This window comes from Botrytis byssoidea, assembly GCF_014898295.1.
Source record: "Botrytis byssoidea strain MUCL 94 chromosome Unknown BBYS_014, whole genome shotgun sequence".
Lineage (NCBI taxonomy): Eukaryota > Fungi > Ascomycota > Leotiomycetes > Helotiales > Sclerotiniaceae > Botrytis > Botrytis byssoidea.
The window spans coordinates 652,811-676,264 of NW_024065855.1; the positions used below are offsets into that span (position 1 = coordinate 652,811).

The following is a 23,454-nucleotide window of genomic DNA, read 5'->3' on the forward strand; positions in this document are numbered from 1 at the left end:
GTTGCGCCACATTGACAGAATGCAAATCAGGAACCAGATCATTGCAAGGATTTGCTGGAGGAGGTGCCTATTTAGTAAGAGCTTGCCAAATATGGTAGACGCAAAGCAACCCTACCACATAGAGGGGAAGAATAATCTTCACTTGGAGATCTTTGGCAGCTATGAGCCTCCATAGAATGAAACTACCATTCATGAACCCACGAGGCTAAATAGATGTGTTGCCTTCCACATGGCAAATGTATCTTCTCATCTCTCACAAGAGAAAGTAGAGCTTGAATTCACACCGAGTTCGTTCGCACCGATCGTGAATGAAACCAAAAAATCTCTACTGCGTAGTGAGGTGATCAGGTAAACAAATCATCAAGTACAAAAGATTTCGGAGTGAGCAATCTTCACCGCTTTCTAGGGCTGTATAGGCAGAAAACGTTTGGCAGGCGCCGAAAGAAAGCGCCAACTCTACTATTTCTCGTGGCGCCCTCATTGTTTGATTAGACACATACTCTTAACCATAAGATTCTCTATTATTGAAGAAAGACCTTCTTTTTTTTGACAACGAAATGTGAGCGCAAGAAGTCAAGCTGCCTCATAAAAAGGGCACTCAGCGTTTAACCTCACTACAGTGCATCGCAAGGCGACTGCCCCAGTTCTCCGTTGAAGAACACTGGGCCCGTAGCATTATCCAGCATAGGTATAACTTGACTGCCAGATGTTTTCTTTCGAAAATACACAAAAGACTCAAGAATGTGCAAAATCGGATGAATTTCAACCTTTCGGTCTATTTTGCTGCATAAGCAGCCCGGAGTTCCGAGCTAATTGGGAAATGGGACCACCGCATGCATTTCATCCATATTCTCCTTCTTCACATCAATCGGCTGTTCACAAGTAACAACTCAATCTCCGCTGCGAAGAGATGGAACTAGATACAATGGAAGGGAAACCAGGCTGCCTGTCTTGTGGAGCCAAGTTCAACCACCGTAAGTCACGAGACTTTCCCATCCCGTTTTCGTTGACGTTGAAATCTTACAACATTGCAGAATCATCGCTTAGTCGCCATTTGAAAAATCAATGTAACAAGAATCAATCAAGACGGCGTAAGGCTTGTCTTCAATGTGTCGTACATAAAACAAGGTGTAGCTTAAAACGGCCTACTTGCTCACGATGTCATGTGCGCGAAGTTCCCTGTGAATACGCTATTCCTGAAAACCCGAACACTCCTGCGAATGTGGAACACGAGCTTTCAGAAATCGAGAAGGATCCGACAAGCACCACGACTTCAGATGTTTCAGCTGCATTTCGACCACAATTTTTACAGTCATCTTTTGACCCTAATCTATTCGACACCTTTTTCTCGGATGTAGGAACCTGGTCATCAATGCCACAATTAGACCTTGATTTATATCCGCAACATACGGACCATTTAGGGCTGTCATCTTTTGGTCGTGAGGATGAAGGTGTTTCTGAGCTTGGCCGACTTAACGACGTTCCGTCCATCGAGTTGCAACCTTCTCCAAAATCAAACTCGACTGCTTTAGCAAATCACAGCATGGAACTGATCTTCCGTGTCTTTCGTACATGGCCTCAGATGCTGGCTGAGGGATTTCAACTACCTCCAATATTTCACTCCACACACTTTGCTCAGCATGATGCTCTGCCCCGGCCACTGGCCACTTGCACAACTTTAGTCAAAATGTGGCATGGCCAAAGTGTAGGAGCTGAAGAGATTGTGAGGAAGACAATAGTTTCAGAGTTGAATCTTATTGTCGATGAAGTAAGTCTTGATACACATCTTTCTACGGGACCGACTAATTGGTAGCCCAAATTAGCCCGAAGAACTTGACGAAGCCATGCTCCTAGCAGTTCTACAAGCTGTAGTAATCTATTCCATTATCCTCCTCTCCCCATCAAGAGCCCCACAAAACTCCCCTGATGATAATGAAATTGTCTTTCAAAAAGTCGAGTCACTTGTATGGCACATTGTGCGTGATGGTCTTTTTCTCGATGAAGAGAGAGCACAGACACGACCACGTTGGAAAGCTTGGATATATGTCACATCCAAACGTAGAGCAGTGCTCACTTTATATCTTCTTCACTGGGGACACTCAGTGTTGCACAAAGTTCAATGTTTCGACTGTAAAGACCTTGGACTTATGCCTGCACCGGCTCCAAAGGTACTTTGGCAAGCAAGCACTGAACAAGAGTGGAACACGAAATACATACATTGGCTTTCGAGATGGAGTGGTCGAATTTACCTTCAAGCCGAGATTGGAGATATTCTACCCGGTACTACTTTGGACAGCAGAGCAGAGAAGTGGTTTGGGGAGATTGACGAGTTTGGATTTATTATGGCTTCAATTGGTTAGTTTTCAATTTCGATGGTTCGAAATTTACTATGCTAACAGTCTTGAAGTTAATGCTACGGAATTCACTCCACCGTCACTTAAAGTATTGATTCAGTAATCGCATAAATACTTGGGACAACAAATCATCTTTTCATTATTCTATAGGGGGAAATCTAACACGCAAATGAGATTTCTGTACATTTGATTTCAGGACCTCGTTGCTCAATCTAATTTCCCAACATGCCCACCATTCAATAGTTAGAACCAACGACTGACTTCACGATCCTCTTTCTATGCCAGCCAAGTTCAACCAACTGTGATACAGTGGGATTTACTTAGGCGGATAACTACTCTGCTCATAGATTTGAATTGCTTTCACGCCTTTAGGGTGTCTACCCACCCCTCCAAATCCATGTTGAATATAGAGATATCACCCCTCGGAACACCCATCATGGTGGTCAATCGATAATCAATCAACCACTTCACCGTTCCCCCCTCGGTAACCTTCGTAAGTTTATCGAGATATCTGGCTTCGGCAAAGAACGACTTGTCGTCGGCAAAGTGGCTTGCTGAAACATATGTGGTAGCTTGAGCCGTGTTGTTTCCAGTGAGTTGAATGACTTGTGTGCTCAAGCTATGGAAAGTGCTGACGTGCCCAATGGTCTTCTGTAACTGCTGGATGACAGTGTCAATGCCATTCATGAGACCAAGAGAACCTGTATAGTCCGCTACACAGTCTTCTGTGAATGAATTGCGAAGCTCCTCAAAGGTGTTCATATCAAAAGAAATTGCAACATTTGCGATTGCATTTCTGATAAGTTCGTGATCTAATGTAATAGACTCCATTACTATGGTGTTGTTACTTGATGGAAGGATGTCTGTGTGAATTGTGTCGGCTCTTGTGATACGGTGTGAATTGGAGCTTGAGGTGATGCAGAGGAGAGTATTGATATTTGTCTGATTGTGATTTAAACACAGGAAGTCTTGCCTTATTTATATCTGTTCATGAGCGTTCGTTTCCTTGATTACAATATACAGTCATAAATTCTAATGTATTGATTATCAATGCTTGTAAGCAATTGGACTGGACGATGACGTCTCCAGAATGATAGATCAGCAATCTGAAATCTGGAGTTCTCTGTTTTACAAAAAAGTCCGGAATTGAACGATATACTGACAAATTACGAATCCTTACCCCCAGATCGGCGGAGTAGTAGTGAGGAGAAGGAATCTGGCAAATTATGGGAATTCACAGTTGAACCAGCATGCTTATTTGGAGGTAAAGCTTTAGTTATTCATCCACGGTATAAGGTTTATGAGATATATTTTATTGTTTTTCATTCTCTACTGATGATATAATCTGCTCATATTTCCCAGATTGTACCATGGAAAACCATTCCACCCATTACAAAATTAAGTCAAGTATCTTGATCATATTCAAAACTATTCGTTGGGATTTTGGAGATCTACGATATTGGAGCCTGGTATAGTGAGAACAAACTCCTTCCCAAATACTTCAACAGGCGTCTGAAAGCCTGGTATAGCCTGATGATTCATCACTCGCTTGGCAGCTTGCACTGATGCCATTGAAGTGAAGGTATAGCCATTCATTGTGTGGAGAGCGGCTCTCCGGGTAACTCCTTGTTCAGATGTGACACTGACTGTTGCATGATATGGTGTAGTCTTCCTTTCCGCGGCCGTTGGACCTTCCGGCAGCAAAGCAAGATCTCCAGTCGGAAAGTTCGCATCGGAGATATCCACATATGTTGCGATGTTGAGCACATTTGTAGATTTCTGTATGGTGAGGAGATCGGGAAATGTCACCGGAAAGGATGTGACATGTCCATTGCCATCATCAAAATCGAATTCAGCAGTATTGCTGACATCTTGTCCAACCAATAATCCGTTAACAAGCTGAAGACACTGGCTTGTTACACTTTCTGCAGCACTTTTTGCCGACCCTCGTGATATCGACCCAGCGATGCGCAAGGCAATTTCAATTTTGATCGGGGTTTTGACTTTCTCGACAACATGAGCAGAAAGGCAGCCCAACATGACGACGCTTCCTCCACACCCGGGCATAAGCATAACGTTGGCATCTCGTGCCTCTTTGTCAAGTTTCTGCGCATGCTGATAACTGTCTAATTCTGCTGCGATATCAAGGTAATGTACTTTGTTTCGGATGCATGCTTCGATAAGCGGCTTGGATGTGTGCACGAAAGGACCGGCACAGTTGAGGAAGACGGAAGCTTCTTTTAATACCGAATCGGTCAAACCAACTTGATTAATATCAAAGACCGAATAAGAGACGTCGAGTAGAGATGCTAGGCTCTTGAGCTTATGCTCTGTCCTGCCAGCAATTGAGAAGTCGAGGTTGAGATTCTTTGCATACTCACTTGCCAATCGGCCAGAGTACCCTGTTGCGCCGTATATGATGAATGATGCCATGCTGTTTATTTTCTTCTTCTTCTTCTTCTTCTTCTTCTTCTTGGACCGCTGTGTGGAAAGTTTGATAGATACGGTCTCATGATGATATATTTCAATCATTTTATACAACTTGTAGATCCCCCTTTTTCTTTTTTACATTACTAAGTTGGAATATCACACTTACCAAGCTCCGGACATTGAGTTCGCACTGAAAATGGCGTTGCGAAGTAGAAAGCGCGATATCCAGGAACGACGTTTGGTGTAACCAATATACTCGGACCTCCGAGCTGCTTATTCAAAGGATTCGTCAAGGGACCCCTCACTTCCATCACGCAACGCAGATATATAAATCACCACTATCTACCCTCATTTACTAAAAAACTTATCATTCATGAACTTACCACTCGCAAAATGACAATCAACCATATCTTCTTCAACGCTTCCGCAGCCAAATTCCAAGCTCTGCGTTCATTCTATGAGGTAGTATTAAAACCCTTAAGCTATACCGAGATGATCTGCGCAAATAACGATGCTCTTATTGGATATGGTAGTGATTATCCTTATTTTTGGCTGCAGAAATTGTCTGAAGGTCAAACGCCGTTGCCAACGCATGTTGCGTTTGATGCTCCGAGTAAGAATACCTACCAGGTATGGAAATAATTGCAGCTAGCTGATGAAATATAAATAGATCGAGAGGCCGTAGATCAGTTTTATGAAATCGCTTTGTAAGTTGGATGTAAAGATAATTAATCAGTTTTCTTGGAACATCTTCTTCTTTCTCTTGTTAATTGTTGAAAAGTTTATACCCTGGATAACTGACAGCGTTCTAGACAAAATGGCGGACATGATAATGGACCGCCGGGAATTCGAAAGGAGATGAGTCGGCAGCCATACTATGCGGCTTTTGTCTCGGATATATATGGGAATAATGTAGAAGCAGTCTGCGTTTTGAAGTAGTTGTATTCAGGAGCTACATACTCGATGGCTTTGATCAATTGTCTCCTTGGAAATTTAATGCTAAAGCACCTCGTGTTCTTTCTATCAAGAGTTATTGTGCATACGATAAATTCAAGCTCCCCTCTGGCAGATATTATGCTCGTAGCCATACTTTTGGACTACATAAAGTTAAAGATGACTTGGCCATCGATCTCTTTGATGCTATCAATGAAGTTTTATCTCTTCAATTGGTACCATTCCTCTCCCCACCAAGTCTGCTGTTTCCCCATTCATCAACCCATAAACAAAGCACTCTCCTATCAGTCTCCAAACTTTTCTATCCCTTCTCACAATTAGAGGGACACTACATTCAGGTAGCACCACAATTGAGTCACCTATCATAGCAGCCGCGACTGTAAGGCCAATCCTACCATTTTGAGTTCCAAATAATCTCCGCCACGCAAGAACATTGGCAGCCCACGTCAAAGAATCCCGCAAGTCATCATTACTCGTGCTTCTTTCCTCATTTCTAAATACTTTTCTTTCCTCGATGATATTAGCATCGGCTACAAGATCTTTGAAACGTGTTCCACAAATGAGCAGTTCTCAGTTCCGTTGCGCAAAGCCATGCAGACTAAAATCCAGACCTGAACTGCCGCCTTCTGTTGTACCAAAAACTGACCATAATTTTGGTAAACGAAGGACTGCCCACGAAGGAGGAGGTTTCTCGCCGTTAGGCGTGGTATCCGCTACAATGGTTCTCCAGAATGCTTCTTTGAGACCATCGATGGTGCCATATTCATTTTGGATAGAGATTGCACTGATGTGGTTCTTCGGGAACTTTTCATCATTTTCGTGAGCGTTGAATGTTGAAAGGCTAGCTATCGAATCAATAAATACGGCATGTAGTGATATAAAGTTATCATGAAGAAATACTGGAGGTGAAGGGTGTGTGAAGCCAAGACCTGCTTTGTAAATGCCAGGAAGAAACATGATCGGTGCGGCCGTGCATGACCAACAAACCACCCAAGAGGGTAACTTATGTATACAAGGTGTTGCAACCTCTACGAAACGACCTGCTATCATTTGACGCATCCAACGAGGATTACTTGCAAGTGTTGATGATAGCATGATTTTATCAACAGGAGAATGAACCAATCTGAGAATGTCCAAACCGTGTTCATTATTCGAGATTATTTCACGTGTGAAATTGGTAAATATCTCGGGAAGCTCGATTCGGTAATTGGGTGACATGTTTGTCAGTCCTTTGACGCAAGGTATAGCAAGAATCCCATAGACCTTATCCCGTGCATCGGTAGCTTGCGCTTGTCTTGCCAATTCAAGAGCCGGTAGAGCAGTCCTAACCCCCCCTCCCTGATTCAACTCACGCATATTTTGAATACGGATAAGATATTTCCACTGTTGTCCAGGAGTTCCCTCGCGGTCTTCTATTCGTCGATCTATTGTAGCTACGGTTGTATGCCGATCAGCATCATTTGTATGTGTCGTGATATACCGCAAAATAGTATCCTCTTGCCTTTCTATCATATGACAAGCTTTCCATATATCACGTAGGCACATAGAATGATCCCCCCAGATAATAGGTGCATCCATTCTATCCATGGCCAATTCTTGCAAAATCCAAAGACGATGCCAATACTGGCATGCAAAAAATGAACGGAGGGATTCATACGCAAATTCATGCCATGGCAAAGTGTGAGGCGCTGACTCAACTGCATTGGCGGTATTATGATGCAGGTTTCCATATTTTACTGCGAATTCTCTCAGCTTTTCATCCGACCCTATCTCATGAACTAACCACTGTAATGCTGTATATGCCATGGTCGTATTTGAAGTGCTCGAACCAAGTGAGACTACCACTTGCCATGCCATAGCATATATATCTCGCATGAGCTTTACTTGCTGCTCGCGCTCATCTAAATCATCTTGATTAATACACAACGCATCAATCCACAAGTTAACACGCCTTCTGACCCAATTTGACCTTCGCAATTCAATCAACGCAGTGTGTAGATTCTGGGTGACTTGCATCTCAATCCCATTGACTAAGATTGTCTTTTTTTCCGCGGGAGATCCCCAGACATATGATAGTGCAACATATCTATCTGAGAGATGGGATGAACTTTCCGTGGGCGCAATAGCTTCGTCGGATCTGCTTTGAATCGCTTTCAAGGTCCTGATATATGCTTTCAAAGGGCGGTCAAAAAGTCCCCTTCTAGGTTTAAACAATGTCGTATAATCATATGGCTTTTGATGAAGACCTCTCCACTCCCTCTAGGATGTCGCTTCACTGTCGATAAATTCATAAGATACACCTAGTTTTCGAGTTTAATCGGACGCATTTAACATGAAATCATATCAAAATCATCAGGATCTGAACGGGAACTTGGCTCGAGACATAAAACCCGAATCTCATCGGCACCCAAAGGTCGGTAGAGCAAAGGACTCCAGGTTGGAGAGTCTGTCAAGGCGATTTGAGAATCGGCCATTTCATCTATGGAAGGATAATTACTTGATGATATGGCTCCAAGAAATACAGCAAGTACAACGCATTTCGCGATGATTCCTTTCTCGTCACATATTGATGATTACTTGAACCCCCACCTATGAAGATGAGAATGCGGCAATCGATATCAGCATTGCTTATTGGGCCAACTTCAGGCATAGAACGGGTTACGCCATCAAATGAACTTTTTTTGTTTTCTCGAAATATACTGGGCGATGGATTCCCTTCGTCTTTGAATCATTGTCGCGAGACAGACAGAATTGTTTTTGCGAAGCACTCACGTGCTAACCTTAGTCATGATCGTTCTTCTAAGATTAGGGCACGTAAATTACCCTTGTACTCCTTCACACTTGATTGGGACTAGCGCATTAGTAATCATCATCCTATCTCTTGATCTCGTCTCATCCCTCGTTTTCATTCTTTTCAATATTCACAATCAAAACTGATTCCCGGCTAATCAAACATCGTTGCAACAAATATGATTAATTGGTATGGATGCCCAAGTGATGCTTACAGGTAGACAATTAAGTGGCTGTGAGTCTTCTCTTGATATTTGGTAATCGCATATGAGTCTATTAGATGAATTTCTCATCTTGAAATTTCATTGGCTTTCAGATGGTTACACCTTGATCCTTGTGTAGTTACATCGCTCTTGCCCCCATGGCTTACATTTCCTTCAATTCCTTCATTTGTCTCGCGTTGTCCGTGTTGGATGCGGCTTCAAATCCTGTGCCTCACCCATACATATTGCGGTGAAGCTTCCAACATTCACAGTTTACAATCTTACAATCATCACATCACTTGGAAACAAAGTTGGAGACATAGACATGTAATCGAAAGAAGTAAATTCGATTTTAGAATGTATAGTCATGAAACCCAGAGTTAAACACGCTATGCACCACCATTATGCTCCTATAATGCGCCAATTGTATTTCGAAAATGCAGTCCGTCAAATTCAATAATCCACGTAGTTAATTTGTCCCCAAATCCACAACATATTATTCTATCCCACCACGAGAATCAATCATTCTTTTTGGTCTGCAATCTCCTTCATAATCCTTCACACTTAAACCAAAAGGCGGGCGAAAGCAAGTGCGATAACGACCATAGCACCCTTGGAGAATTGCTTGACGGTTGGACCAGCGTTGGCAGTGGTGGAAGCAGTAGCAGCGGAAGAGGAAGCCGAACCTGAAGTCTTGCTGGTTGTCGAAGGCTTTTCGGTGCCGGAGGCAGAGGCAGAAGGAGAGGCCGAGGTTGAGTTGGCAGCGACTGTTGCGGTGGCTTGACCAGAAGTTGCGGTGGCTCGACCAGAAGTTGCGGTAGTGGTAGTAGAACCGGAGGATGTAGTAACGGTGATAGGAACAAGAGTGGCAATTGCAGCTGATGTTCCAGTGGAGCTTGGGGTGATGGTACCGCTGCCAGGAATCTCATGTCCTGAAGTGTCATCCAAGGTGCAGCCGTAATCGACATCTATTGTAATACCAGCACTTGAGCCGAAGCATTGTTCGAAAGCTTGTTGATCAGCACTGCTAGTAACATTGCAGTAACTGTAGCAACCGTCCATGATAACATTGACGGGGGCGCTACCGCAACACTTTTTCATGGCGCTCACAGCGGCAGAGTTGGAGGTGATGTTACCTGCAGTGCAAGCATTGACGTATTCGTCGCTGCCGGCGAGCACGAGAACAGGGAAGAGATTGTCGTTAGGATCAGTGCAACTCATCTTGGCGGTTGATAATTGAAGAGTTGAAGTTGTTCGAAGGTTTGATGCTTGTGTTGGTCGAAGTTTTGTGTTCGTAAGGTTGATGGTTTGAGTTTGTAAAAATTGAAAGGTTGTTGACCTTAAATGGAGAAGGATTTGAAAAGCAATGAGATAACCGAAGCAGGCGCAGCAGCTGAGTCGCTAGTGCCGTATTTTGAATAATTTAAATTGGAAAGAAAAAAAGCAGATGATATTTTCCGTTTGCTTAAAGGAAATTGGCAAAAAAGTGAATGTTGATAAGAGAAAAATCTTTGTGAGGCGGAAATTGTAAGGATTCTTAAGACCTTTTAAAGCTCTTTATTCACTTCGTACTCAGTACTACATTGCAAAATCCTGAAGGCTTATTTGAAAGGATTCTATAAATACCGGATAGTCAGACGCAATTACCGGGGCAGAGCAATTTGTGTAATACAACAGTTGGAATAAGCAATCAAGGCTGTGCCGGGTACCTGCAGCAATTACAAGCCACAGAATAGCATATTATTTGTTTCCAGTGAATTGGCATCCAATGGCATTTCTCGAAAGAGGCCGGTGTTATTGAAAATTTTCTCAACAATTATGGCTGTAGCTATATTGCATTGCATTGCATTGATGTGGTTGTATCTCACAGGCGCAGTAATTTTAAGTCAGCACAAAAATAGCTTCCTGGTCTTACAAACCAACAGCCCCCAACACGAGCAACTTCCATTCTCTGTCTTCTGCTTCTTTCCCTGAATCGTCTTCGAGACGAGTAGGATCGATTTGTCTCCCCTCTTGAATCGTAGTAAATGATTTCTCCACATTATTGTCATGGGCCACTTATCAGTAGACCTCTGGATTTATTACTCAGCTAGTTTTGATAAGCACATATCGTCATTCCCATCATCCTACAAAAACTTCACACACATTATGAGCAGAAGTGATTGTCGTATTTCAGATTCCGCATTATTCACAATTCGAACACAGAATTAGGCGTCCACATTCTTTTGATCGTAAAGTTTCAGCCAATTACAGTTACCATCTGTGGCTGATAATTCTCCCTGTTGATTGGCAGGCGCTGATCAGGCCAGTGCTTAAAACTATGATAGGAACCGTGGGTGCGGGGGAGTTCTCAAACCTACAGGGGAATATAGGCATAAGCACTAGCGAGTTGTTATGGGCTAGTCATCATCGTCTGCCCTATGTTCTTATTCGTACCTATCAACATTTTCCACCTCCTGTACATATCGCCATACATTTGTTTATTGGTCACTTTACGTATAGCCTCAATTAAGATTAGCACGTTATGTCCCTTGTCTCCCACATTCTTCCTTCAACATCCTTCTGTAACCTCATCTCTAGTTGAGGCTTACGTACTCACATGGAGAACATCTATTCTTGATACTTTCCTACCGGTTTATGGGAGTACCTGATCATCAAGTTGTTCCTTCAAAACCGTTCGAGAGTTGAGGTTGACATGCCGTTCAAGCCGATGTGTTTGATCATCCCGAGAAATTAGCTTCTCACGTGGATACCACCATGTTCTCCTAGGTAATGCTGTTGAAGGAGCACCCAAAATTTCCTCACAGTCAGCATCCTGCGAAGAATATACTGCTTTTCTATTGTTATAATAAGTTTTTGGAGGAAGTCCTCTAAAAATGAATCTTCATGACTCGCTTGGCTGGGTCGAAAACACATACACAAGAATCCAGGCAGTTCTTGGCACCTCTCACCACCAGGTTCACAGAAATCCTTCTATGATCATGTAAATTGCGTGATGATTGATCTGATTATTCCATCTTGTGAGTCTCGAGGGAGAGAGGATGGTCGATATATAAGACAGAGGAGTGTTACTGACTCCTACCTTCCTCTCTACATCTCATTTCACATTCTCTTTACAGCACCTCTCTAGTCATTCTTTTTTCCTTTCCTAGGGTCTATCGATCCGTTTCATTCATTCATTGAGTGCTGTTTTTGATTCGAATAACCAATTTTCACATTTCCTTCATTTTTCTTCGAAATTGCAATCATAATTTCTATATCATGCGTCAATCAGTCTTTGCCCTTGCGGCTCTTTCTTTATGGCAGATTTGCACTGCTCAAGCTATCAAAGAAACTCTAGTCCCATATCATCCAAGGGATCTTGGTCTTCAGAGAAGAGATGCACCACCTAGCGTCACTCTTCAAAGTGAACTCAGTCTTATTTGGGGATCATCAAATGGTATGTTGCCTTTTCCCTATCAATTCCACAACGATGATTTAACGAAAAATAGGATCGACTTTTGTCAACGTAACCCTTAACACAGGCGAAACCGAACTTGTTATCTCCACCGAACATTTTGCCGACAGTCTCACAGACGTGCAATGCAACGGTGATCTTGTGCTCACCTTCAAAGACAATGCTACTTTCCAAGCTGCCATTTCCGATTGGTCCTGGGTCAACTTTCATGAGAATCGTACATTTTTCATGATCAATAACTGGGGTGCGTGCGCTGCTGCATCGGAATCTGGTAGACAGCCATGGGTTGTTCACGGAGTCGATGTCTATGATGAGCAAAACTTCATCGTCAACTTCAATGCTACTCTTTCAGACTGGGATGATGTCATGTCTGGTGCCGTTATTGAATTTGGTGCCATGTCAACATCCTCTTCATCAAAGAGAACCGATACTGTTAGCAAGACTCTATCTCTTAACATGGCCCACAGTCTTCCTCAGACATTCTTCAGTAAATCTACCAACAATGGACTCGACTTTTCCATTGACTGTCCTGGCTGTGCTACCACCGGTAGTATCGATGTTCAAGGAAAGATTGTTATGAACACCATCATTGGCATTCCAACCAGTGTCAAGTCTATCTCTATCACTGCCACTCCAAAAGGTTTAGGTGCTAACTTGGCTCTTGGATTTTCCGTTTCCGGTACATTAGGTAGTGGATGGTCCAAAGACTGGAACTTGGTTACTGTTGGTCTTCCAGGTTGGTCTATCCCCAAGATCATTGACTTGGGTCCTCAATTCAGCGTCGATGCCGGTTTCGCTCTTAGCGGTATCGAAGGAAGTGCTTCGATCAGCGCTGGTGTCAACGTTGCCATCCCAGACTCTTCCTCCGCTGTTCTTGGTATTAGCGGTGTTGATTCTAGCTTCAAAGGCTGGGTTCCAACCGCAACTCCTCAAACTCCTAAGGTCAGCGTTGAGGTCGATGGAAGCTTGCAATTGTACACCGAACTTGGTCTTGATGTCGGACTTACCGTTCTCAGCAAGTGGGGCTTCGGAGGTGGACTCTTTCTCAGAATACCAGATGTCAAAATTGATCTTGGAGCCGAATTCAACACTCAAGGTGTATGCCCTGGATCAGCCGATGTTTTCGGTGTCACTCTAGGTGCAACTGTTGGTGTTGACCTCAACCTTGGTGTTTACACTGAATCTGGCGGAGACAAGAGCTGGAAGGCAAAAACCTCCATCTACGCCAACAACAACTTGATCACTCCTATTGACAAATGTTTCCCTCTGGGCCCAACTCTTCCAGCCGGTGGCAAGGGTGTCTCGATCAAGACTGTCGGTACCGTTCCAGTCTCTTCTGCTAACGCAGTTTCCACCACCAAAGCCGCTGCTACCACCTCCGCCAAGGTGACTAGTGCTGGTTCTTCATCCAAAGCATCAGCCGTATCTGCCAGTACAACTCATAAAACTTCAGGATCAGCATCAGCTACTAGTATCAAGGTTTCTGGAACCGGCGCATCTTCATCTATCAAGGTCTCTGGAACCATCGTACCTTCTTCTATCAAGGTCTCTGGTACCGGACCCTCTTCAAGCAAGATAACCGGCACTGGTATTTCCGGATACGGTACCAGCAAGATTGTTGGAACTGCCGTTTCATCATCTGCTCACGGATATGGATCTGCTCCAGCTTCCTCTTCTGCACTTGGCTACGGAACTGCCCCAGTTTATTCTACTTCTACAAAGCTCTCCGGAACTGGAGTATCCTCATCTAGCAAAGTCACTGGTACCGGTGTTTCCTCGGCTGCCTCTTACGGTACTCACCCTGATACTACCGCTTCATCCATCAAAGGTGCCAGTACTTCCATTGTCAAGACTTCTGGTACTGTTGTGATTAGCAGCTCAGTTTACATCTCTGCTTCAGGAGTTAGCTCGGTCAAGACTGCTATCGGTTCATCCGCCACATCGGCTCTCGGTCTCGAGACTAGCAAAGCTTCCTCTTCTTCAGCTAAGGTAACCACTACAGCTGGTGCTCCAGTTTACGGAGGATCTTCCACTTCTTCTGCTCTTGGTCTTGAGACAAGCAAAGTTTCTTCCATTGCTGCCTCTTCCACTTCTTCCGCTCTCAGTCTCGAGACTAGCAAAGCTTCCTCTTCTTCAGCTAAGGTAACCACTACAGCTGGTGCTTCAGTTTATGGAGGATCTTCTACATCTTCCGCTCTTGGTCTTGAGACCAGCAAAGTTTCTTCCATTGCTGCCTCTTCCACCAAAGTTTCCAGCACCGTCGTAGCAAGCTCCACCACCACCAAAGCCTCCGCAACCGTCATTCCAACCAAGACTGCCACTGGAACCGTTGCCCCAGCTCCAACTGCCACAGGTACAATCTCCACCTGTGACAAATGGGTCACTATTGAAGATAACAGCTGCTCTTGCACCAACATTGAGAACTACTACGGTGTCAGCGCCGCTAACCTTAATCTCTGGAACCCTGCTCTCGGAAGCGAGTGTAAGTTGACTGTCGGACAAGCCGTCTGTATCGGAGTCAAGGGTGCCTACAAGCGATCTGTCAATGGTCGTCTTGCCAGATTCGTTGATGTTTAAATGAAATGCTCTGGATGGGGGTAATGAAAGGCCAGGTTAGATGTGCTATGAACGATATTTGCATTTTGGAAGGACCGATGGATGGATTATTGGATTTCTTTATATTTCTTTTTTATTTTCTCAGGGATGGGATCGGATCGGATCGGCCGGTTTGCATGGCTGGATTTGGTGGGGACTTATTACCTATTGCATTGTTGTATCTTGTATGAATAGAATTAAGAGATTGGGGGTGAAATAAAATGAAATTTAAGCTGATGATTTTAAGATATGGCCTTTCTTTTGACTATCGTGGTATGTGAAGTGAAATTCAAAATTAGCTGAGACCCTTTGAGTACTTCCCATCTACAAGATGTTGATAGCTAAATATACAATCTAACTGACTGGTCTTGAACAGAGTGATAGGTCAAAGTGAATTGAGCCGTCAAGTTAACCGTGAAGTCAACGTCTTTTCACCCTTTCTCCCATGGTTGGTTCACCAGTGGGTGCATGGATTGACGGGACACTTCCCAATTTTCAATATTTTTCATAAATTCATTCTTCAATTGTTGGATATCGAAATTTGTATTTTGATTATTTTATCTTTAATCAAGAATTATAAACAATTTTTAAAATAAATGATTCGATATGTCAAAAGGTACTTATAAGTTTATTTTTGTACTGTCCCGTGAGTCCGTACACCCACTGGTGGTTATATGATTATGCACAAGTACTGGTTGAAAAGGGTGGAGCTGGGTGTAAAAAACTCGGGAATATGATTTCTAAACCCAGATCTAAAAGTTTTGCAGGTTTGTTCATTGAACATTGATCAATAATAGGATGAAAACGAAATGTAAATTTCATATATGAATTTGGTGTTTTGGTAGTGAATGTCATGCAAGTAGCCTCGACGCGTCGCTAGCTCCTTTCTCGCAACTATACCCCGTAACACATAATAAAAATTACTTTCTTTTTCCAACCTCAACCTTGATTTCACACCTAAAAACTCGATCTCTCAAGCCAGGCTTGAAAATCAAATAATCCCTTAGTGCACACTGCATTCTTTATCTTCGCCGATCTTTCTACAACTTTCCCATCAGCGAAGTCGAAGTTGATCGTGGTAGTCTCACCTATTTTGCTACGTGCTCAAACGACATATTACGAACGGAATTTTCAGAAATCACGGGTATTGAAGTACTGCACGAAGCCATATCTCTAGAGCGCAGTCGCTCTAGTTCACCTTCTGAGCAACAGCTCGATATTCAAGAACAGAAAGACCCTTTCGAGGAGCTCAAAACCACTTTTTCAGAGTACGTATCATCATCGTGGACTGAAAACGTAAACTAACAGAACTAGTACATTAGGAACAGAGGTAATCCAGATTGCTGTAGGCGAAAATGGTGACCAGAAGACTTTTCATATACATAAGAAACTCCTTTGCGACAGAATACCTCATTTTGCGCAACTCCTCGAAGACAGCCACAAATCGATTATCGAATTTCCAGAAGCGCACCCAAACACTTTCGACGTGCTTATGGAGTGGGTGCACACAGATAGTTTGCGTGCGATCTTTGTGCTTGATGACGAGAATGACGAGAATGCTACGACAGATCTCCATAGATCATGGAGTACCGAATCTCTCTACCCACTTGCGGATGATTTGTCTCTTTCAGAGCTTATGGATCGATTCATGGACATTGAACGGAGGTTTGATTGTTCGCAATCATGCTTTTACATGCCTAATGAGATCAAGTTTATTTATGACACAGTTTCCAAAAATTCGAAATTGAGAAAGTATATTGCCGAATTGACTGCATATACCATGCGCAATGAAGGCAAAGATCTCAGGCTTTCAACTGCCCAGCTATTGTCTGCTATGGAAAATGAAGATTTCGCTCTCGATTATCTAGAAATAAGTAGGAGATTCAACATCAAAGACCCACGCACAGGCCCTGGCTGTCGATTCCATGTACATGGGAAAAATGAGAAGTGCACGGCAAAAGATTATTGCAGTGAAGGAAAGGTTACGGCTCTTTCTATTGAGGAGTTGAAAAAGAAGATAGCTTCACCGTTGAAGAAACAAAGGCTTTCTTAAAGCTATCAAAAGTTTTTGTTGCAGTCTGTCAACGCGATGGTTTGACTTCTAAGTTTTTACCGTTCTTCAGGTTAATTGACAGGTTCAATTCATTTGGGCTATCAAGGTTCTTTCACTCATTTTCTCGAATGCGGGTATTCATAGGCTTCAGGCGTCATGAATTTCCAGAGCTGGATTGTACTCTAGACTTTCGGCAGCTCAGATCTTCTTCTATTCTTCTTCCCAGATACCTCGAGAGCTCATGCGAGGGATCAACTATATTTCGTTGCAGATACTACGACGATTTAGTTTCCAGGTTCTAAACACGGATGCAGTTCTTTTTTGAGTATGGAATGTATTGCAGGAGTCTCGAAAGTTCATGAATATAGACACACGAAAATAGGATCAATGCAGCTACTTTAGCTTCTTCTGGAGTTATCAATGCATTTTAAACTTCTCTCAGTTTTCTCAAACCAGCAGTATCCAGTGATTGATCCTCAAATGATGATACTTACTTACATGCTCTCTTTCCATCTGTAATCCTGATATGCTCATATGAAACGTTTCCTTGAAACTGAGTCAGCGATATGCATAGCTTGAAGTTTCTTGTGACGTTACTACATCGAGCAACCACATCTCTAGCCTCGAGAGAACTTTATAACCTATGATTTGCCAGCGTTTTTTGAAAACTGTTACTCAGCTTACAGCTGTGGCATTCATGGCGCAAATATTGCTCGTGGAAGAATGAACCAGTATCACGGCATTTCAAGAGAGAAACCCTAGCATTGATATGGGTAAGCTTGTGACCATTAACCTTAGTGCCAGTCTTATGAATGTTGAAGACTTGCCTTTAAATCAAGTGTCTAGTCAAAATATCATACTTGAAAATTCATAATAGTCTGATATTCATCACATGATAGCCGCCCAAGATTGCGGACTCCAGGTAAAGTGAAATTTACAATTCAATATTCGTTGGGATGATTCCGCAATCTTCAGGCTCCTCAAGCTTACGAATTAAGTTGAGAAACTTCCGCCATAATTCTCTTTGAGAAACATCTTCTCCATTGCCAAACAACTGACGAATCACTTTCAGAACTTGATTAAGAGACCGCAATTACTCACAAGCCAGCAAAACCAATCACTTCATAGACGGAAAGCTTTCTTCTTATCTTTGAAAGTGCATTTCAGAAGTTTCAAATCGAGTTAAGCTGTGGGATACCATTCAAAGGCTTCACCATGACCCGAAAGCGCAGTCACTCTGAAGCCTTGTCGGGCTCTTCTACAAATTCACAAGATGAAGATATCACTACCAATAAAGCTCCAATTGCCGCGTTCTTTGTTGAGTAAGCCAGTCACACACTCATGAACAGGATTCTAAGCTAACCATGTTATGTAGCTCGGTCGGAACAGACATGGTCGATATCCACGTCGGTCGAGATGAAGAGGAGAAGCTATTTCGTGTTTAAAAAAATATCATCTGTGCACACTCTTCATACTTCAAGAGATGTTTTGAGAAGGGTAAGAGGGTCACGAGACTCTCAGATGAATCTCCCAAGCTCTTCGACATAATCATGGAGTGGATCTATACCGACGAGCTGCATTTGTCCAAGAAATCAATATCGGATAGCGAAGCCTTTTACTTGTATCAACTTGCAGAGTTACTAGTTCTACCTGTTGTAATGGACAGAATAATGACCTTTATTCGTAGCAGACATTACAAGGAAGACTCCTATTTCGAAGCAAGCATCATTAAGGACATTTATCACAACACCTTCCGGAACTCAAAACTCCAAGCTTATGCTATCCAATTGTTCTTTTACACTCTTCGAGGGGATACAGCAGAATACAAGAAGATGATTCCAAATTGGGATGTAGAATCACTTTTGAAAGTCGAGGGTTTCACCAGAGACTTCATCAAATTCAGCCGGCAAATCACTATTGAGGATCCCCGTCTCAGCGGATGCCGGTTTCATGTTCATGAAGAAGACGATGTCTGTGGAGAGGCTGACGGTGACTATGAGGTTGAGGAAGATGGAGACACCGACAGTAATGAGGAAAGTGATGAGGAAGAAGAGGAAGATGAAGACGAAGAAGAAGAAGAAGAAGAAGAAGAGGAAGAGGAAGAAATCAAGGATGAGTAGATCGAAAAAGACCCTGGGTAAGAGACTATTGAAGAAGAATTGCCCTTTATCCCACCTTATTCTTACGCTAGATGCTATCTAAATCAAAAGTTTCATGAATTCAGTTTTTCTAGCTCTGCAGAGCTCAATCGTCCACAGCTCATTTCTTAATCTTCAAATATAGGAATCAAGTTCAAGTGAAAGATTTAGGTGCTCTATAGGACTGAGTTGAAATCTGACTGAAGAGGCATGCGTGAAATTATGATGGCGGAATGGTGTGACTTTGGGACTTTGCAATCATTTGGGGCTTCATTCAAAATCGATCATCTAACATTCATTGTTCGATTTTATATTTTGTGATTATGGATTCAGCATATGAATGCCAGGCATCGAATGAAGACCCAGCCTAGTGGTTCATGCAACATTCTAAACACGGATCCCAACCATTGTCGGTCTAATCCTTAGATACAGAAGAATCAGGTGCAATAAGAAATGAATGAAACGACGTGTTTAGGCAATAGTAAAAGATAAGCAAGTCTATCGCAGAGCGAAGCAAGATATGTATCAAGCTCATATACCTAGATTACATGCGATGTATCTAGCTGGCGATATGGAACCATGCTATAAACGATAGTTAAAAGCAGATCTCTTCAGTATAGCTATTTTATCAAAATTGGTAAATCTAGATCATGGATCCCGTTCCCCGGGTGCATACCGTACAACATCATACGTTTCGCTATCAGTCAGATGAGAAGAAATGATGTGCATCGTGGCGCAAAACGCCTTGGCAAGGACCGCCCTAATGAAGTTGGATATACTCGCCGGAAAGTGATTACATATCCCTCTCTGCCATTTGGCTTTGAAACTTAGAACATAATCCAAGTTACGTTTCAAGTTAGAGATTTAGAGTTCAGCTATTCCAAACCTGAATCTGCAGATCACTCCTCCTAGGTCTCTCGCGCTACTCAGTATCATTACCGTCATCGATGGTTTAATGACTGTGATCTATTCAATTTATATTCCATGACGTCAAACCATTTTTTCTGAGTCAGTATATATTTTGAATCCAGCGGAAATATTGTGATAGGAGATGTCAAAAATAAGGTTTGAAGCCCTATCACGCTTTCTCTCATACTAAGATCTGATCTGACTAGTTGAGTTATCTGTCAATTTTACGTCAGATCGGTTCATTTTTCAGCACAAAATGCACTAGTCATTAGCTAGACAAAGAAAATTTGAGGAAGCTTCACCCGGTTTTAGCAAGTATAAGAATTTCGAACACATACAAACCTTATTATAGGTATTATTATCGCTCTTAGAAGTGCTAAGTCACGAGATGATCCAATGATTCTAGGACCGTTCAATGACTTTGAGATTTACACTGGACTATCGAATACGCCGCGTCCTCTTGAATCGAATCGACATTACAGTCAGCATAAGATGTACTAGAAATTCACTAGAACTTCAACTTCTAAAAACTCCAGATATAGGAAGTATACAGTCTACCTATTGCGAAACATGAGCCAGTCAAGATCGCTCTTCACACATGAGTACTAAATCAAAATAAAATATCATCTCAACGGCGAACTGTAGCTGTAAATGTACAACATTGTGGGCTCATTAATTGCTCGTGGTATCTGGTTAACTTTTCTATGCATGAAGTTGGGGCAAGTGCATATGTCCTTAAATTCTGACACACCGACAGTAATTTCTAAATTATTTTGCTTCCTGACTTGAACAAGCCTTAAGACTATGACTGTTTCCTATGGTAAAGTTCACTAAATGTGATAAAGGGGGGCACGAGTAATTTTTTGCATCTAGGGAGATTGATATCACGCACCTAGAGGATACTCTTCGTTAAGACCACATATCTAGTGTAAACAGATGGATACAGTTTGTAACGACGACTACCAGATTTACGACCAAGTCAAACTAAACCTTTCTATAACGAGTGATGATAAGTAACTCAGCTGAATAAAAGGTAGTGTACGATAAGATGAGTCACCCATTTGAGCTAAGTTGAGGTCGGGGAGACTTGACTGAAAGCTTCTGGACCGATCGAAAGATTTAATTCCATCGTGGGGACAAGCATCAGTTTTAGCTTGAAAAGTTCGAATTCTGAAACTACTCAAGCTGTCTATAGATCATGACTAGTATAAGTCTATCTCATCGCTAGTTCATGGGGCCAGAAAAACGATCCAATCTAGCGTTGCCCACACAATCTTTCAAAATCTATATATAGATGGTAGACATCCTCCTTCTTCTGAAGACTCATATCATTCTACTTCTTCATTACATCTTACACAATTCAATCACATTCGTTCCCGTTGGGCAACATAATCCTTAATCTTTAGTATAATTCATTCGCTTCGATAAACATTACCGGTTCACTCATATTCTACCTTCGCTATTACGATCTATCTGCTCCGGAATACTCGAATTCGAACTATCACATAAAGGATCTCTCGGCTCCACTTCACTACCATCTACATTATCTTGAACAATTGGATACCATCTTTTATCCTTTATATCCGCTTCATATACAAACATTTAAGCGAGAAAGCTCCACAACACGCAACAATGTCGGGTAACATGCAAGGGGTACAGATGGAAGGCTTGGCTTTACAAGAGTATGTCATAATTTCTTTCTACACACTTGATATATTTTACACACTTGAGTACATATGATCGTATAGTTCTTCGTCAAAACAGTTAAAATTCAAGCTAGTCGATTGAAGACCTTGCACATAATTTAATCATGAGCATCAATTGGTATAAGCTGGAACAATTACTAACAAGAGTCTAATGACTACAGGGCCCAAGAAACCGTCACTTTTTTCGTAGAAAATCTAGAGGTCAAGATTAATAAAGGCCTTCTATTTCGTAAAGTTCCTGCTTTAAGCAGAGAAACTTTTCCTCTCAAAATGCTAATAGACCTTGGATCGTTCACAGCATTTTCAAAATGGCTACACGAGGATAAGTTGCCAATGTTGCTCGCCATTTACCACGAGAGCAATGGAACATTCAGATACTCAGGATACATTCCGGGACCATTGTACAGAATGGCCGTATGCTTCGAGCTAGCTACTCTTGCCGACAATATCATGGATTGTGTCAGAAAAGCCCACAATTCTTTGGGCGTTGGGTACACCAAGAACGAAATTGCGAATATATACAGAAACCAGCTTGCGCATTTGGGACTGACTCTTTTTGCATCTTTGTGGATCCATCTCGAGGAGACACGACCAAACAATTTCATGAAACTCACGACCAAGGCTGAGCGTAACGAACTTATGAAAAACAATTTTATCGCCACGGATGTGGCTATCCATCGTCGACCAGAGTATATGGGAAATCAAACCAGATGCTTTTATCATCTTCATCGTTATATGATCGGTTGGCCCTGTATGCGAACCCACAGTACCGATATCCGCTTGTGGGTTTTGGACAAACATGGCGTGTTGCACGACTTGCAAGCTTGGAGAGCCAAGACGTATCTACAACCAGTAAAGACTGAAAATGATTCAATCCCGTAAGCTTCAGAAATTTTGATTGATACTAGCGCTTATACTAACGCTGATACCAGCTCTAAATAAGTAATTATAGGAAATCAAGGTCTTCAGATCGGATTCGAGAGTCTTCATTTTCTTGAGCATGCATAGAATTTCATGTTCAGAACAGCGTAGCGGTGGCATAGCTAGGTTTTCTGGCTGTTCCCAATTAAATTTTGTTTCGATGTTTTTGGGAATCTTAAGCACATTTGATATTCTATACATGACTTTAACGGCGGCGAAATCCGTCAATTTGAGGCATATCTATACTTCAACTAACTCCCCAGCGATCAGATATTCTGATATAACAAGCAATTTTTAGACTAGAATGTACATAGATGTTTGATTCGAAGCACTTAGGAGACATATTCTTTAGATTAATTATGAAAGTTTCTTCTTTTCAAAAAGTTTCCTATACATAGAAAAAGCAGCAGAAGAAGAAATTTCTTGGGAGCTGGTCGTCGTAATAACAAGTGCAAATGTCTATGGATGGTGAAGAAACTTTGTGGTTCTATGAATGTTATCTTGGAGATCAATGATTGTTAGATAATAGGTTTAATTCTACATACAATGCAAACTGAGTGGTCTTGGGTCTTGACCCACGCACCCGTGTTAGTATGTCATTCTGGACGATCGATTTTTAGTTCATCATTTATGAGAATCATTCCATAACATCAAGTCTTCACTTTGATTCTTTGCTCTGTGTTCCTTCATTACCATGAATATCACTGTGTTGAAAGGTGATCACTGCTTTCATAACGCTTTGTAATATGAAAACTACACTTGGAGTTCCTGGCCTGTATTCGTAAGGATAAAGTGAAGGGCATCGAACTTGAGATCTGATCTTTCCCTATGTCCAGCCCTCCAACAATAAGCACACTCAAATGTAAACAGCCAGGTTGCAGCCTCAAAATCTTCAGTCTGCGATCCTCAATCGAGAAAGCGCAGCTAGCTCCTCATCGTACCAT

General features: G+C 42.3%; 10 protein-coding genes across 10 annotated transcripts; 6 read left to right on the plus strand and 4 right to left on the minus strand.

Annotated features, from left to right (window-relative positions):
* Positions 1-492: 492 nt before the first annotated feature.
* On the plus strand, positions 493-2,576 carry EAE97_007350 (uncharacterized protein). The gene is made up of 4 exons (XM_038877865.1): positions 493-974; positions 1,035-1,768; positions 1,824-2,355; positions 2,408-2,576. Exons 1-4 carry the CDS (start codon positions 911-913, stop codon positions 2,455-2,457), a joined length of 1,380 nt encoding a protein of 459 aa, XP_038731350.1. The 5' UTR covers positions 493-910; the 3' UTR covers positions 2,458-2,576.
* Positions 2,577-2,714: 138 nt separating this feature from the next.
* Positions 2,715-3,185, minus strand: EAE97_007351 (uncharacterized protein; the record flags this gene model as incomplete). The annotated part of the gene is made up of 1 exon (XM_038877866.1): positions 2,715-3,185. One exon carries the CDS (start codon positions 3,183-3,185, stop codon positions 2,715-2,717), a length of 471 nt encoding a protein of 156 aa, XP_038731351.1.
* Positions 3,186-3,782: 597 nt separating this feature from the next.
* On the minus strand, positions 3,783-4,886 carry EAE97_007352 (uncharacterized protein; the record flags this gene model as incomplete). The annotated part of the gene is made up of 1 exon (XM_038877867.1): positions 3,783-4,886. One exon carries the CDS (start codon positions 4,884-4,886, stop codon positions 3,783-3,785), a length of 1,104 nt encoding a protein of 367 aa, XP_038731352.1.
* A 291-nt stretch (positions 4,887-5,177) lies between these two features.
* Positions 5,178-5,723, plus strand: EAE97_007353 (uncharacterized protein; the record flags this gene model as incomplete). Its single annotated transcript, XM_038877868.1, has 3 exons — positions 5,178-5,397; positions 5,455-5,491; positions 5,597-5,723. The coding sequence occupies 3 exons, from the start codon at positions 5,178-5,180 to the stop codon at positions 5,721-5,723; spliced, it is 384 nt and encodes a 127-aa protein (XP_038731353.1).
* Positions 5,724-6,308: 585 nt separating this feature from the next.
* On the minus strand, positions 6,309-8,212 carry EAE97_007354 (uncharacterized protein; the record flags this gene model as incomplete). The annotated part of the gene is made up of 2 exons (XM_038877869.1): positions 6,309-7,997; positions 8,129-8,212. 2 exons carry the CDS (start codon positions 8,210-8,212, stop codon positions 6,309-6,311), a joined length of 1,773 nt encoding a protein of 590 aa, XP_038731354.1.
* A 1,083-nt stretch (positions 8,213-9,295) lies between these two features.
* Positions 9,296-9,952, minus strand: EAE97_007355 (uncharacterized protein; the record flags this gene model as incomplete). Its single annotated transcript, XM_038877870.1, has 1 exon — positions 9,296-9,952. The coding sequence occupies one exon, from the start codon at positions 9,950-9,952 to the stop codon at positions 9,296-9,298; it is 657 nt and encodes a 218-aa protein (XP_038731355.1).
* A 2,040-nt stretch (positions 9,953-11,992) lies between these two features.
* Positions 11,993-14,765, plus strand: EAE97_007356 (uncharacterized protein; the record flags this gene model as incomplete). Its single annotated transcript, XM_038877871.1, has 2 exons — positions 11,993-12,170; positions 12,223-14,765. The coding sequence occupies 2 exons, from the start codon at positions 11,993-11,995 to the stop codon at positions 14,763-14,765; spliced, it is 2,721 nt and encodes a 906-aa protein (XP_038731356.1).
* A 751-nt stretch (positions 14,766-15,516) lies between these two features.
* On the plus strand, positions 15,517-16,836 carry EAE97_007357 (uncharacterized protein; the record flags this gene model as incomplete). Its single annotated transcript, XM_038877872.1, has 3 exons — positions 15,517-15,550; positions 15,919-16,051; positions 16,098-16,836. The coding sequence occupies 3 exons, from the start codon at positions 15,517-15,519 to the stop codon at positions 16,834-16,836; spliced, it is 906 nt and encodes a 301-aa protein (XP_038731357.1).
* A 1,215-nt stretch (positions 16,837-18,051) lies between these two features.
* Positions 18,052-18,956, plus strand: EAE97_007358 (uncharacterized protein; the record flags this gene model as incomplete). The annotated part of the gene is made up of 3 exons (XM_038877873.1): positions 18,052-18,158; positions 18,212-18,275; positions 18,318-18,956. 3 exons carry the CDS (start codon positions 18,052-18,054, stop codon positions 18,954-18,956), a joined length of 810 nt encoding a protein of 269 aa, XP_038731358.1.
* Positions 18,957-21,515: 2,559 nt separating this feature from the next.
* On the plus strand, positions 21,516-22,531 carry EAE97_007359 (uncharacterized protein; the record flags this gene model as incomplete). The annotated part of the gene is made up of 3 exons (XM_038877874.1): positions 21,516-21,565; positions 21,751-22,467; positions 22,522-22,531. The coding sequence occupies 3 exons, from the start codon at positions 21,516-21,518 to the stop codon at positions 22,529-22,531; spliced, it is 777 nt and encodes a 258-aa protein (XP_038731359.1).
* Between the last annotated feature and the right edge of the window lie 923 nt (positions 22,532-23,454).